This window comes from Anguilla rostrata, chromosome 11 (genome assembly GCF_018555375.3).
Source record: "Anguilla rostrata isolate EN2019 chromosome 11, ASM1855537v3, whole genome shotgun sequence".
NCBI classification, from domain to species: Eukaryota; Metazoa; Chordata; class Actinopteri; order Anguilliformes; family Anguillidae; genus Anguilla; species Anguilla rostrata.
The window spans coordinates 7,481,423-7,496,260 of NC_057943.1; the positions used below are offsets into that span (position 1 = coordinate 7,481,423).

General features: G+C 45.1%; 1 protein-coding gene across 4 annotated transcripts in view; it reads left to right on the forward strand.

The window, feature by feature from the left end:
• The window catches only part of LOC135235367 (calsyntenin-1-like), a 41,603-nt gene that overhangs the window by 10,862 nt on the left and 15,903 nt on the right, over positions 1-14,838 (forward strand). For 2 of the 4 annotated variants that reach the window (XM_064300799.1, XM_064300801.1), the window contains exons 2-6: positions 5,880-6,002; positions 9,538-9,567; positions 11,415-11,610; positions 14,077-14,285; positions 14,544-14,693. In XM_064300799.1, coding sequence (XP_064156869.1) covers positions 5,880-6,002; positions 9,538-9,567; positions 11,415-11,610; positions 14,077-14,285; positions 14,544-14,693 — 708 coding nt within the window. The remainder of the gene's footprint in view (positions 1-5,879; positions 6,003-9,537; positions 9,568-11,414; positions 11,611-14,076; positions 14,286-14,543; positions 14,694-14,838) is intronic. The other 2 variants (XM_064300800.1, XM_064300802.1) reach the window with 1 other exon arrangement.

Below are 14,838 nucleotides of genomic sequence, written 5' to 3' on the forward strand. Positions count from 1 at the left end.
AAAAATGGTGAAGTACTTTACTGTCTGCAGACGGTGCATTTGAATCCCTGCTTTATAAGGTAGCCTTCTGTAGCTTGTCCTGCCTCCTAGTTTCACTTTGCATAGGTTAGACCAGAGTAATGTTTACTGTGTGAACTGGACTTAATGTGTTTATGGCTATGCATATCTGTTACAAAATGAGTACTGTACCTTATCGGACCTGTGTTTTGTAGTTGTTCCAATGACCTTTGGTATGCACTTACTGTACATAGTTTTGGATTAAAGTTTCTGCCAAATAAATGTAATGTAATGAGGAAAAAATGTACATATTATTCCTGATAACGTACTGTGTACGAGCCGCTGTTTAATATGAAAAGTACACGTACGTCAGCATTGCTGCTCTCCGCGGGGTAATTAATTTTAATTAGTTTTTGATTTCAAAATCGATCCTGTGCGCTTGTGCGAGCGCGCGCTTGATATTTTCATCCCGCGGGAATGCTGAGATTGACGGAGATGGGATGCGTTTCCCTGGCTGTGTGAGGTCATGGGCACTGGCGTTCCGGATTGCCCGCGTGGGAATTCCCAGCTGGGAAGACCCGAGCCTGTTTACCTGCTCCGCGCCCGGGGTTCCGCAAAGAGGTGCTTTCCAAAACCGCGACTCCTCTCTGGAGACGTTTACACTGGCGCGTATCGCGCACTTCCGGGGCGGGGGGAGGGGGGGGGCGACCTAGCTCAGGAGGTAAGAGCGGTTGTCTGGCAGTCGGAGGGTTTGCCGGTTCGATCCCCCCGCCCTGGGCGTGTCGAAGTGTCCCTGAGCAAGACACCTGACCCCTATCTGCTCTGGTGAATGAGAGACAACAATTGTAAAGCGCTTTGGATAAAAGCGCTATATAAATGCAGTCCATTTACCGTTCCGCGCGAATGCCTCCCTCAGCGCTCACGGTTCCACCCCCATCCGTTATTATCGCTAATTTAGTTCTGCCCCGCAGCGATGCCGAGTCATTTTGGGCCGATGTGGTTCTGCGAGCGCCGCGATTCCTTACTGTCGAGCTCCGTTTGTTTTGTGCCTGTCAGTCGAAATTAATCCTTCAGCTGGCGGTGCATCAGCAGCCAGAAAAAAATCAGGAAAATTAGATAAATACAGCGTTGTCTGGACCGGCCAGGGCGGGCACCCGCGTCCCAACAGGATGACTTGCTGTTTTTGTTGATATTTGCTCATTTTTTCCCCACTGCCCCCCTGCCAATGAAGAAAATGCTGACTCTCAGCAAAAAGAGGTTAAGTAGCCTCTTGGAGCTATGCAGATGGTGCTTGAAGTCAGCGCTAGTAACAGGTGGTGCGTGGAGCCAGGAGAGAGCAGGCCCAATAAAGCACTGCTCGTATGGCTGCTAGCATGCACAGCTAACACGCACAGCTAGCATACACAGCTAGCCCGCACAGCTAACACGCACAGCTAGCGCACATAGCTAGCACGCACAGCTAGCACACATAGCTAGCATGCACTGCTAGCCCTGGCGTTTGACGCCCTGTACAGTCCCAGTGTGTTTGTTTCTACGCAGTGCTTAAAGACTGCGGACTGTTGAGTGACGCGCATGCGCGCAGGCGGATTCTGCCTCTTACAGGTAAACGTTTAATTAAGCGTCACGCCAGTGTGTTCTGTTGAGGGATAGACTGAGGGACAGATGGCCTTGTGGTGTTAAAGTGCTCAGTGTTGCGTGTCCTACACGCTACACGGCTGTTGTAACACGACTCAGTTCCCGCGTTCGACATATTGCCCTTTGCAACAGTAGATCAATGTGTTTTACCTGGTAATGTGTCCTCGGTGATTGTAATTGACCCGGTTTTATTTAAAAGGTTACGTGGTTGACAGTTGACAGACCACTGGTGGTGGTGGAGCCTGGATCTGGGCCATCCCAAACAGTCAGACCGCGCGGGGGTGGAAAGGCCCTCCGAAATTATTTTTAACCACATCACAGCTCCTTCTGGGTAATCTCATTGCCATCGCAGCTGAAAAAGCTCCACACTCTCTAAGCTTAATTGCCGGTTTAATAGTAATAGCAACGAGGAATTGGCATCCGGACGAAACGTAAATTGTTTTAAAGAGTTTCGAATGGTTTAACGAGCCGTTTCGGGGGAAAAGGAAAAAGGAGTAACGGCATTAGAGGAAATTAGTTTTAATTTTCATGTAATTGCCCTTCCCTTTCCTCCCTCCAGTCGGCGTAAAAGTAGACGTTTGTGTCTGTTTTATCGCCGTCTCTCGAACCGTGACAACGCCATGTTTCTTAGAGAGGCTCTGACAGTGATGTGTCACATTCACACATAAATATGTTATCTGTCATCTGTCATATAAATCTTATATTTAATTATTGATTTAAAATGACGATGTTGGGTTTCATAGTGAAAACGTTCCCAGTCTGCGTTATTCTGCGGTATTTTATTCTTGGCAGGGAGCGTGGTTGGCCTCTGTATTGAAATTCTTCCAGGTTGCTACTGCTGCTGTGGCTACTGCTGACTGTACTTCTGACAATGCAATTCCTTAGCTTATTCGTTTTGGTGCAGTTCTCTTAACTGTCTTTAGAATATAGCCTGTTTCTATGCCAAAAAAGAAAATATCTACAAATAAAAAAACGTGAGCATTCTGTTTTTGGCTTTTGACCGCGAAGCAGAACTTCCCACCCCCCATATTAAAGAATAAAATTCCATTTAAAAGAGTTTGTGTGTTAAATAAATGTCAGTTTTTACACATGCGTGCACAGTGAGCGGATTGTCTTGGTGGCTTGCCTGGCGTGGTTTCCAAAGGTGAACACTACACTGAGTCACCTGAGGTCTTACGCCTGGACGATTTACTGGCTTACAGGAAATGGACTCGGTTCATGTGTACATAGGCTGACGATAATGTGTTCATTGTTGGCTCTGAGTACTTGCGTTAAGTGCACCAGCTGACCTCTGTAATCCAGAGTATTAGGCCTACCTTAAAGCGGTCACATGACCTCTCCCCAACGGGGAGTGAGTCAGTTGCAGATACAGGATGTTGTACGCTGTTGAAACTGTATCCCAGGATCTTTGATTATCTGCATGGAGGAGCACAATATAAGGAGTACATGCATTTACACTTGGTGCACACGTTACATTAACTGTCATTTAGCTGAGGGATATCTATAGTGTAACTTACCAAGACTGACTTACAACGTGGAAGACCAGAAGTGCATTTGCCTGGTTTACATGAATCATAGCGTCACTCCCAGGGGTGTAGTGCTTGCAGTGTTTTTAGCTACTGTCACCTACAAAATGGCAGCCACCAGAAATAATTGTGACTCACCTTCGGAAGGTGTTGTGTTCCTTCTCGTCACCCCTGAAACAACTGTAGCCTCAGTGCGACGTAAACGAGAGCAAAGCCGGAGCACAGAGGTTGCCCGCTGTTAGCTGCTTAGCTAAGATTGTTCCTGTAAATGCTGTTTTTATTGTGATTTTTGACTTGTCTGAATCATCACCCAACCTTTTTATAATGGCCCGCTGGAACAATTAAAAAAAAGTAATTAATATCATTACCACCTAACACTGTGCAGTGATGTCATTTTTTTAAATGGATACCCACCCCTAGTGCCCTACCCTTGAATTTCCAAATATGGGCATTTGAAGCAACAGCTTCTAGTGTGAGAACTAAAAGAACACACGTAGTGTTCTATAAGAGCTGCTTTTGTAGGGTGCATGCACCACTGATATTTATTAATTGGAGTGCGCATCCAAACCATGTGCAATGAAATGGGCCATCATGCATAATGTATGATGCAAATATATAGCAAAGTTATGTTTTTCATTAATCTTTCATTTTGAGGTTTTTTTTTTTCTTCATTTCAAAAGGTGCAAGGGAGAAAATTCCCCTTGGGGTGAATATTATTGCATCTGCAGTGGAGGGTGAAGTTGTGAGGCTTCTGAAAATAAACCACAGAGACTGTGTTTGTGTGTGTGTGTGTGTGTGCGTGTGTGTTTGGAATGTGTGTGTGCGTGTGTGTGTGTGTTTGTCTGGCACGTGTGAGTGTGTGTGTGTGTGTGTGCCTGCTTGTCTGGCGGGTTTCGTGCTTCATGAATCACATACAGATTGTGCTTTATTTGCATTCTGTGACATAGAAATACATACTCTCTTATATGTAATGTAGAAAAGGTGATACTTGAACACGCATGAAGCGCATTGCATCACTTCAAACAGGGAGGGCACTTCTTCCAGAACATGAACATTATACCTCCTTATTCCTGAAATGTATAACAAGTTTCTGCCTTGCTCAACAATGAGCTAGGCCTATATTCAGCTGCAAAAGTGAGATTTTAAATAAAATCAGTGAATTATAAAAAATGTATGCAGATGACATACAGAGGATTAACACATCACACATCTTTTATTTCCTTGTGAACTTGTGAATGTTGTCCCCGGGGACACCGTGTAGTCAAGCGCTTTCCACCAGTGACTCTGTATGCTTCAGTTGTTATTATGAGTGTCTGTGGAAAGGTCAGGTAGGCTATTCATTCATACTCGAGCAAGCTACATTTCCAGCTTATATAAGGAATGAAACTAAACAAGCTGGGCTCATTGTACTTACCTCAGTCTCGGTGTGCTAATGTGTCATAAGGCAGTATGTATATAAACACCGTGTGACCAAAAGTATCTGGACACCCTATGGTCTACGGCCGTTTTTCATGGTTTGGGCTAGGTCCCTTTGTTCCAGCGAAGGCAAGTCTTAATGCAGTGACGTTCTTGACGATTCTGTGCTTCCAACTTTGTGGCGGCAGTTTGGGGGAAGGCCCTTTGCTGTTTCAGCATGACAGTGCACCTCGGGAACTCAGCGAGGTCCATACAGAAATGTTTTTGTTGAAATCGGTGTGGAAGAAATTTACTGGCCTGTACAAGGCCCTGACCTGAACCCCATCCAACACATTTGGGATCGATTGGAAAGCCAACTGCATGCCAGGCCTAATCGCCCAATCAGTGCTTGACCTAAATCACTAATGCTCTTCTGGCTGAATGGAAGCAAATCCCCACTGCAATGCTCCAATATTTAGTATAAAGCCTTCCCTGAAGAGTGGGAGTTGTTAGAGCAGCAAAGGGTGGACCAGCTACATATTAATGCCCATAATTTTGGATGAGATGTTGGATGTCGGATGTCAGGTGTCCACATACTTTTGGCCATATAGTGTATGTTGTGTGTCTAAAACCTAAGACAAGAAAAGATAGTGTTGCGCAAGATGGAGAGTGTGCACTACTGTGTTTTCTGGTGGTGTTATTCTGCACAATAGATAGCTAGATAAAATGAAACGGCTGCTGCAGCAGCATTATGTTGTCGAGTGGTTATTCTTCATCTCCTGAGAGATAGCCGTGATCATAAGGCTGACACACACAGCCTCGCACACAAATGATTCCAGAAAAATATTGTCTAGTGACTCACAAATACATTCATAACTGTACCGTTATTCTGTGAGAAGGATGGCTGCTTGACTAATGGTACTGTGGCATAATCCTCAGCGTGTAGGGTGGAATAACTAGACGTGCATTAAGGATGATACGGGCTGTTCTACATTTCACTGGTTCCTTCAGAGTGATATATCTGCTTTATATGACATATATACTTACGGAATGTGTATGTGCAGCAAGCCTGCACACATGCTGGATAACTACTCAGATATGCATCGACTTGGCAGCTGTTGCTACCGTTTACCTCTCATTAAATACCCATAATTCATAAAGTCCGTGAAGAATTTTGGCTGAATTTCAGCTACGTTGCCTTTAACAGCAAGGCGTATCGTTAGATTTTTTGTTTTCGACGGCTGTTGAAACGGTAGTTTACTTTATTGAAGTTTTATTTGTATTTATCTCTATCTCCCTCCCTCCCTCTCTCTCTCTCTCTCTCAGTTAATAAACACAAACCTTGGATCGAGACGACGTATCACGGCATCGTAACGGAAAACGATGACAAAGTGCTCCTGGACCCGCCTCTGATCGCCCTGGACAAAGACGCACCCCTGCAGTACGCGGGTAAGAGAGAGAGAGAGAGAGAGAGAGAGGAGTGTTTCTCTTTATTTCCAGAAAGCACATGTATCTATTGATTTCCCATCTTCATTGGCCCCGCCCCCCTCTTCTCTCCCCATGTCCCTACTCGGGACCGTGAGACCCAGCGAAGCAAGGCCTGCTTTTAACATTCTCAATGAATGGTTTACATCTTTACCTGATATAAATGCAGAAGTGTCTCTTAGGGGCTGAGCGGGTCAGGGACTTCAAACTCGGCCTTCCCCATGGTTGGCTAGATGAACTGATTTTATGACTGAGCAAAGGCTCCTGGGTATTGCGGTTTTCCGGACGCAATGCCCTTTTTGCTATGACAAAGACGAGGACGTGGGTGTTTTAAACTTGCACACAAAGAGCAGTCCGCCCATCTTCAGAGAAGCAAGATCACAAAAGCAGTCTCTCTTCCTCAGTGATCATTATTCTGCTGAAAATGCACTTCTGGCTATGTTTGGACTTGTGATTTAGGCCTATTTCCCCACATTGATCCTGTGCCTGTTTACAAAACAATCTCTAAAAAAGAAATTGCCTCAGCACACAGTTCTAAGTATGTAAAGTATGCTTCCTTCTCCTCTAATTATGTACGGCCCTAATCATGTATCGCAATGTAAGAGCACTTGCATGTGGAAACCTGTGGCAAAAATCTAACTGCATACCAGTATCATTTGGGGATACATATTGTTAAGGCTTTGACCACTTAAAAAAAAAGGTAATTAATGTGTTGCTCAAAGTTAAGGACAGAGTGCATTGTTCATTATGGTTATGAAGGAAAGCCTGGATGTGAATTACAAGCCAAAGGTATGTACATAAATGGGAAAACCTGTAGGGTTAGAATTTGTCCATATCTTTAGCCAATGGTCACATGTAGTGGGACGTGTTCTCCACGTGCTCAAGAGTATTTTTTTATTTTTTTTAAGTCTCCTGTGAGAGGAGCAGTTGTTTCCAAGCAGCAGCAGCTTTGAAATGTTTTTAATCGCTCAGATTTACTGTGGCTGTGGTTCAGAGGCTGGTGTGTGCAGCAGGGCCTGGTGGAGTCGGTTGGGTATGGAATGCACGTGCTCTTTCAAAAGCGTTCAGTGTTCTGTGTTCAGTGCCGGCAGTCTTTAATGTAAAAACCTGAACAGGTGCGCTACTGTTCCCTCTGTACCGCAATTCAGGGGCGTAACAGGAAACCATTAATGAGAAGGTTTTTTTTTTTGGCTACTGTATTTGAGAACTTGCTGCTCTAATGATATTTTATTTATCTTATTACTTTATCTTATTACTTAAACATAAAATCTCTTCTCCTCAATGAAAAGAGAAACCACAGCCACAGAAAATGCTGATAAAACGGAGCTTTTCAGTGTTCGAATTTCACTATTCTTTATTTTTAATGTGGAGACCGTGTACACGTGCTGTGTGTTGTGTGCCCCCCCCCCCGCCTGTGTAGAACAGGAGCAGCCAAGCTGAGCTGCAGTCCCTGCGATCCGGCTCCCCAGGGGAGCTTTTCCCAGCGTCACGTGTCACCCTGGGTGACTGTGGCCGCTGCACCGCCTCTCCCCGCACCCTATTGGCGCAGGCCCGGGTGCACTGACCAATCGCGCGCAGCCGACGGCAGAGCTAGGGCCGTATCGCGCGCGTGTCGCGTCGCCTTCGTTCGTCAGAGACGAGCCTCCGGGGGGGAACGCGGTCGCGTGTCACCGCGGCGACCGAGGAAGTCAGCGGGTCGCCGTGGCGACGCTCGTAAGAGGCTGAGGCGGGTCGCCGTGGCGACGCCCGTAAGCGGCTGAGGCAGGGCTGACCTAGACAGGACATCTGCCGAGGAGGCTCGCCGCACGAGGAGGATTATAACCCAGCCTCAATTATTTTATTTATTTTTTAAATAAAATACTCTGATATTATTTACATTTTTTGTTTTGTTGTCAGAATTGGAAGAGGCCAGTTTTTTTTTTACTACGGAAATAAATAAAATAACTGATCCATCATTTTTTTGTTTATTTTAGCTTCTTTAGCTTATTTGTTTTAGTTAGTTTAGTTTAGTTTATTAATGCATTTCACTGGAGATTTGATGCAGTGTAGTATAAAAAAAAAAATCAGCCAGTAGTCCTGGAGTTTGTCTGTGGGGCTGGAAAGGTGCGTCAGATCCAGCAGAATCCTGCTGCATTGTGAGGGGAAGCCAGGAGATAAAAATATAGCCGTGCTCAATGCTGCCTCACCAGAGCTGTTATATCGTACCGTACCACCCATCGGAGCTGCCTCTATATTTCACTCTTATTGCTTTTTAGTGGTACCCGAAGCACGCTGTCCCATTTTTCTTCCCGCAAGGATACGAGCTGGTACTGAATTCCCGTTTGTCCTTAAATTTGACTGACAACTGAACGCAAGCATTTCACTTTTGTCTTCACACAAGCTCAAACTTAAGTTTGGTTGGCTTGATTTAGTCAGTGATTGCATAACTAAGTAAATAAATAACTAAAACTGTGTCTGTGACGCAAAAAAAAAAGAGTGCATTTGCATTTTATTGGTAGTAGAAAAGTTAAGGACAGGTGTTGATTGAATCCAGGCCATAGCATTTCTCTCAGCTGTGAAGATTTTGCATTTCATTTCCTTTGTTTTGTATTGGCCAATGGCCTCTCCCTTGCTTTGAAGGTTTTTTTTTTTTATCACCTTGTTATGAGTGACCTGTGGTACGGGTGTGAATGCCAGTTTTATTACCGGGCTGGAGGACATGAATGGCTCTATATTTCCTGAAATGTGGTGGAACGGTGGCAGGTTCAGATCCCCCAGTGCAGTGCGCAAACACAAAATCATTTCATGGAGGAAAAGAGGACAGGTCATCCATTTTTAGACCGTAGACGGATGCAAATAACAAGTCACCCAAATGTTCTTTCCAAAAAAAAAAAAAAAGGACCAACATTCAAAATTTTTCCCAAACGAGGCTGCTGTCGGTTCCCTTGGCTTCCCTTGATGCAGTGCTTCTCTGTTATGAATGAGCGTGCTGTGGCTGGTAAATAATTAACATCTGTATTAAAGTGCGTTTTTCTTCAGATAAAATATTTACAACATTTACAGCAACACGGGCACCTCCTTTATCTGACCAATCGCATGGATGTTTTCTTTCTCTTTTCCTCTAACAAAAAAACTTAAATTTACTGAAATTTCTTTAATTTGGGTGTCAGCTTGACCTTTGGGTTCTGTTCCATCTTGAGGAAATGACAGTTACTGGAAAATGAATTGTGGGATACCGTGGTTTCTACTGAAAACTGTCATCTGCTGGAAGTAGGTGGGCGAGCAGATGTTTGGACAGCTAAGGTTCTGCTGAACCTCAAATCCTTCTGTTCTTTCAAGCGGAAGACTGTGGGCCGTTTCTTAACTGCTTTTGGATGTGTACGTTTCCATACATGTGTTACGCTCATAATTCTGCCCCCTTTAATGAACTCTACATTTCTCTTTTTCTCTTCCTCCCTCCCCCTCTCCCTTTCTCTCTCTCTGTGACTGACCTGGGTTTGTCTTCTCTTTCCTCTTGTAGACAGTTTTGAGGTGACCCTCACCAAAGAAGGTGATGACGGGTTCTTTCTCTGGTCTGGTACTATAGCTGTATTAACCCACTAACTCAAGGGCTTCGGCTCCTTACACAGAAGCTGCTGTCATGCTCTGCAATCTCTTCCCCGGTTTTTATTTTTGTTTCTTTTCATAATTTGTTTTTTATTTAACCTAATATTCTTTCTAAAAACAGCAACTGGATGAAAAAGGTGTGGCTTGAAGAGAAAATTCAACTTAGAAATATCCGTGCATTGTTGTTTGTGGAGCGTAGTGCTAGTTTAGCTCCTGTTTAACTGGTAGTGTACACTAAACACATGTGAGCATATGAACGCATACTTGCATGTATTTATGTTTTTTATGTTATGTGTCTGGGGAAAATATCAATTAAACAAATGCTAGAATGCTATTTTGCCACTATTTAGCTACTGAAGTAACCCCCCACCCACCCACCTAAAAAAAACAAAATATTTATATATAACATTGGTTATTAAGATTTAATTGCTTTTCGCACACTATTGTGCTCTCACTTTAGATACTTTATCGAGGTGATTAAGACTCATTATAGCGGCTCAGAAACTTTTTTTTTTTCATCAGCCGTAAAAGAGAAAATGTATAATTTTAGATGGAGTTCATGGTTTGCTAAACGTGCAACTGAACCACACGGAAGTTTAATGGACACAAATAATGTTTAAATGTCTGTATTTCCTGTGAGGAGTTTTTGCTTTTCATCGAAATGAAATATAATGGTTACCGAAACCGACTAATGTAGTAAATTTATTTATTTTTTGCCAGCAATTACTAATCTAAATCACAGCATGGCTGCAGATGTTATTTGATTTTGTTTTTTATGTGGGTGTCAGGAAAGGTGATATTTCTAACCCTAGTTCTCATCCAGTGTTTTCGTTAAATCCCCTCTGCTGTTCTGATACCGTCGTTTTTGTCTCTCTTTTTTTGAGGAGTGTGGAGAAACGGACGCCATTGCACAGGAAGACTTTGGTTACCTTGACATTAAGATATAGGCTAAGCAGTAGCAGTATTTGGTGTCGAGCAATAAGAAAGGGGTCGTTTTATTGTTATTTAAAAATTATTATTTCCATGCCAATGCAGAATTTCGTAACATAGCTCTACCTTGGTACTTCTGTGTATAACTTAGTGCTTCAACCTTGATTCTTTTTGGGGTTTTTAACCTTTTGAAAAGTAGGGTTTTTTTTCTTCATAATTCAGTGTTTTGGAGCTCCATTGCATTCAGTTACCAGTGATCAGCACTAGAATGTTCAGTTTAGAACATTGTAATCACGTCTTACAACTTAAACGATTAATATGTTGTTGCCCTTTCAAGAATAAGAGCAAAGTCCAGCGGCTCTTGGAAGCCTAATACTTATATGTTCCTGCATTTATGATATTTACTCATACTTTATTAGCATAGCTTGAATTTCTTATTTCCTTAGCTATGGTCATATCGAGTACTCCTGTGAAATGCCTCTCCACACGTTTTTTTTGGGTTTTTCCCTGCATGTCTGGATGCGATGTGAACAAGTGGCTTGGAAGGGACACTCAATCCCCCATTTTTTTAACCGTACTCCCTCCCCCCACCCCCGGCCCACTCTTCCTCCCCGTAGTACTCACCCGTGGTCCAACACAGTGCTCATGGCTTCTTCCACAGACCCTCACTGTTCCAACCCCTGGCTGCCAAAAAGTTTTGTTTTTATTATTTGTTTTTTTCCTCCCTCCAGTTGTGTGTATTTATCAATAAATCATTTTTCACTTGGCTGTTATGATTTTGATTGACGTTGTTTGACTGGGCGTCGTGCGGGGGGAAATAATGAATTAATTTCCCCCCCCCACGTGTGCGAATTTGTTCAGGTGAAATATGCGGCTTCAGGATTCACGGGCAGAACGTCCCGTTCGAGGCGGTGGTGCTGGACAAGTCCACGGGCGAGGGCGTGATTCGGGCCAAGGACCGGCTGGACTGCGAGCTGCAGAAGGAGCACACCTTCACCATCCAGGCCTACGACTGCGGGGAGGGCCCCGATGGAGAGAACATGAAGAAGTCCCACAAGTAAGCGGGGAACCTGCGTGCAAAAGGCATGCTAAACACGTCAAAACCGTCAGGAGTGGAGGGAACCTGCGTGTTAAACGCATGCTAAACCGCAGTCCGGAGTGTAGAGGACCTGCATGCCTAAAGCATAAAAACCACAGTCAGGAGTGTAGAGAACCTGCATGCTAAATGCATCAAAACCACAGACAGGAGTGTAGAGAACCTGCATGCTAAATGCATCAAAACCACAGACAGGAGTGTAGAGAACCTGCATGCTAAATGCATCAAAACCACAGTCAGGAGTGTAGAGAACCTGCATGCTAAATGCATCAAAACCACAGTCATGATTGTAGGGAACCTGCATGCTGATCGCATAAAAAGCACAGTCAGGAGTGTAGAGGACCTGCATGCCTAATGCATAAAAAGCACAGTCAGGAGTGTAGAGAACCTGCATGCCTAATGCATAAAAAGCACAGTCAGGAGTGTAGAGGACCTGCATGCCTAATGCATAAAAACCACAGTCAGGAGTGTAGAGGACCTGCATGCCTAATGCATCAAAACCACAGTCAGGAGTGTAGAGGACCTGCATGCCTAATGCATCAAAACCACAGTCAGGAGTGTAGAGGACCTGCATGCCTAATGCATAAAAAGCACAGTCAGGAGTGTAGAGGACCTGCATGCCTAATGCATAAAAAGCACAGTCAGGAGTGTAGATGACCTGCATGCCTAATGCATAAAAAGCGCAGTCAGGAGTGTAGAGAACCTGCATGCTAAATGCATCAAAACCACAGTCAGGAGTGTAGAGGACTGGCATGCCCAATGCATAAAAAGCACAGTCAGGAGTGTAGAGGACCTGCATGCCTAATGCATAAAAAGCACAGTCAGGAGTGTAGAGGACCTGCATGCCCAATGCATCAAAAGCACAGTCAGGAGTGTAGAGGACCTGCATGCCCAATGCATAAAAACCGCAGTCAGGAGTGTAGAGGACCTGCATGCCTAATGCATAAAAAGCACAGTCAGGAGTGTAGAGGACCTGCATGCCTAATGCATAAAAACCACAGTCATGATTGTAGGGAACCTGCATGCTGATCACATAAAAAGCGCAGTCATGAGCGTAGAGGACTTGAATGCTAAATGCGTCAAAACCATGGTCAGGAGTGTAGTAATTTGGTCAGCTCTAGCCTACTTGCAAACACCGTCTTGAGTTGCGCTTGATCCACTGAAAAGATGTAGCAAAGGATATACAAGTAGTTTTCAGTAATCATCCATTTCTCAGTAAGTGGTCTTAGTTTTAGTCATTTTAAGAGGGCCCGGGGTTCCATATCAGTGTTACAGTTGCCCTCCATTGTGTGGAATGAGTTCATTCCTGATCTGGAGTAATACTGCACTGAAAGAGAGGTTAAACATCATTTATTTTAAGGACTGTGAAACATCTGTTTTTGTTTTCTTTGCAAATTCCTTGAACGGTCCCAAAGCATTTTAAAATCCGGTTACGCTGAAGGGTCAGTTCTGAATGTATTAGAATGGACAGAGAGCCCATTACCGAGCCCCCTCTCCAGCACTGATTAGATTTGGGCCTGATCGTGGAGTGTGTGGCAGACCGTCCAGATCGCTCTACTTCAAGGTCAGCTAATCTGTGGGCCCGCCTTCCCCACAGGGGTCCTCTTAGCCAGAGGTCCGTCTGAGAGCATCGGGGCAGACCGAGGGGATGGAAATTAGCGGGAGGAAGACTAGATAAGCCGAGCGCCGTCCGGGCAATTAAATTAGCCTCGAGTGAACCCCGTTGTTAAAATAATTTTATCGTGCTTCGCCACCGCTTGATTGTATTCGCATGATAAAATCATTGGTTTTCATTAGTTTCAGTTTTTGGGTCTTCATCAGAGTTGTGGTGTGGTGAATCAGTATGCACATAGAGTTCTGAAAGAACAGGGCGACATAGCTCAGGAGGTAAGACCGATTGTCTGGCAGTCGGAGGGTTGCCGGTTCAAACCACGCCCTGGGCATGTCGAAGTGCCCTTGAGCAAGACACCTAACACCTAACTGCTCTGGCGAATGAGAGGCATCAATTGTAAAGCGCTTTGGATAAAAGCGCTATATAAATGCAGTCCATTTACCAGAACATTGGTCCATTCTTGTTTTGGAGTGGTTTTGCGTGCCCTGCCACGAAGAGGCAGGTTGTCTTTGCTCGGCTGACCGAGTCAGTGGCGCCCCTTGCTGAACCGGGTCGGCCCGTACAATGCGGTACTGCTTCTCTGTGAGCGACAGGGAGTTTCAAAACCCAGCTAGTGCACAATGGTCCCCACAATGTCCCAGGAATGTTTTTTTTCCAGTGTTATAACATTGCCACAACAGGGCAACAACATTCCGAGAACATTTTGTGTTGGCCCGGGGGATCCTTACCCCGTTTCTCCTGCTGTTTCGTATTTTGTCGTCGTTGACGGTATCTTCTCCTCTCTGACCCCCCCACCCACCCCCCCACCCCTTCAGGGCCACGGTCCACATCCAGGTGAACGATGTGAACGAGTACTCGCCGGTGTTCAAGGAGAAGTCGTACAAGGCGACGGTCGTGGAGGGGAAGCGCTACGACAGCATCCTGAAGGTGGAGGCCGTGGACGCCGACTGCTCCTTCCAGTTCAGCCAGATCTGCAGCTACGAGATCGTCACCCCCGACGTCCCGTTCACCATCGACAAGGACGGTGAGGCTCCGCCCAAAAGTCGCTGTCGCTCCCCTCGTCCCGCAGACCCCGCCGAAAAATACGTGGGAGTACATCAGAACTGTAGGCCGCTGTCATTCACCTCGTGAAGTGCTTCAGGATAATACCGAGCTCCCCAGACTAGAGACACAACACTGAATTATAAATATCCACCGTGATCACAGTGATCTGCATGAATGCTGGGACTTGTAGTTCTTATGCAACATGTTTAAGTGGCTCACTGTGTTTTTTTTTTTGCAGGCTACATCAAGAACACGGAGAAACTGAACTACAGCAAGGAGCGCATGTACAAGCTGACGGTCACGGCGTACGACTGTGGGACGAACCGGGCCTCTGAGGACGTCCTGGTCAAGATCAGCATCAAGCCCACCTGCAAACCTGGCTGGCAAGGTGACTGAAGGCCCCCCCCCCCCGCCGATCACCCCCTCCCCCAATTTTAGCTGCTCATTATAGGGGGCGAGCAGGGGCCATTTTGGAGGTTTATTTTGTCCTATGCTTTCCTCACAGTGTTGCTGTCTCATGAGCTAAAACATCA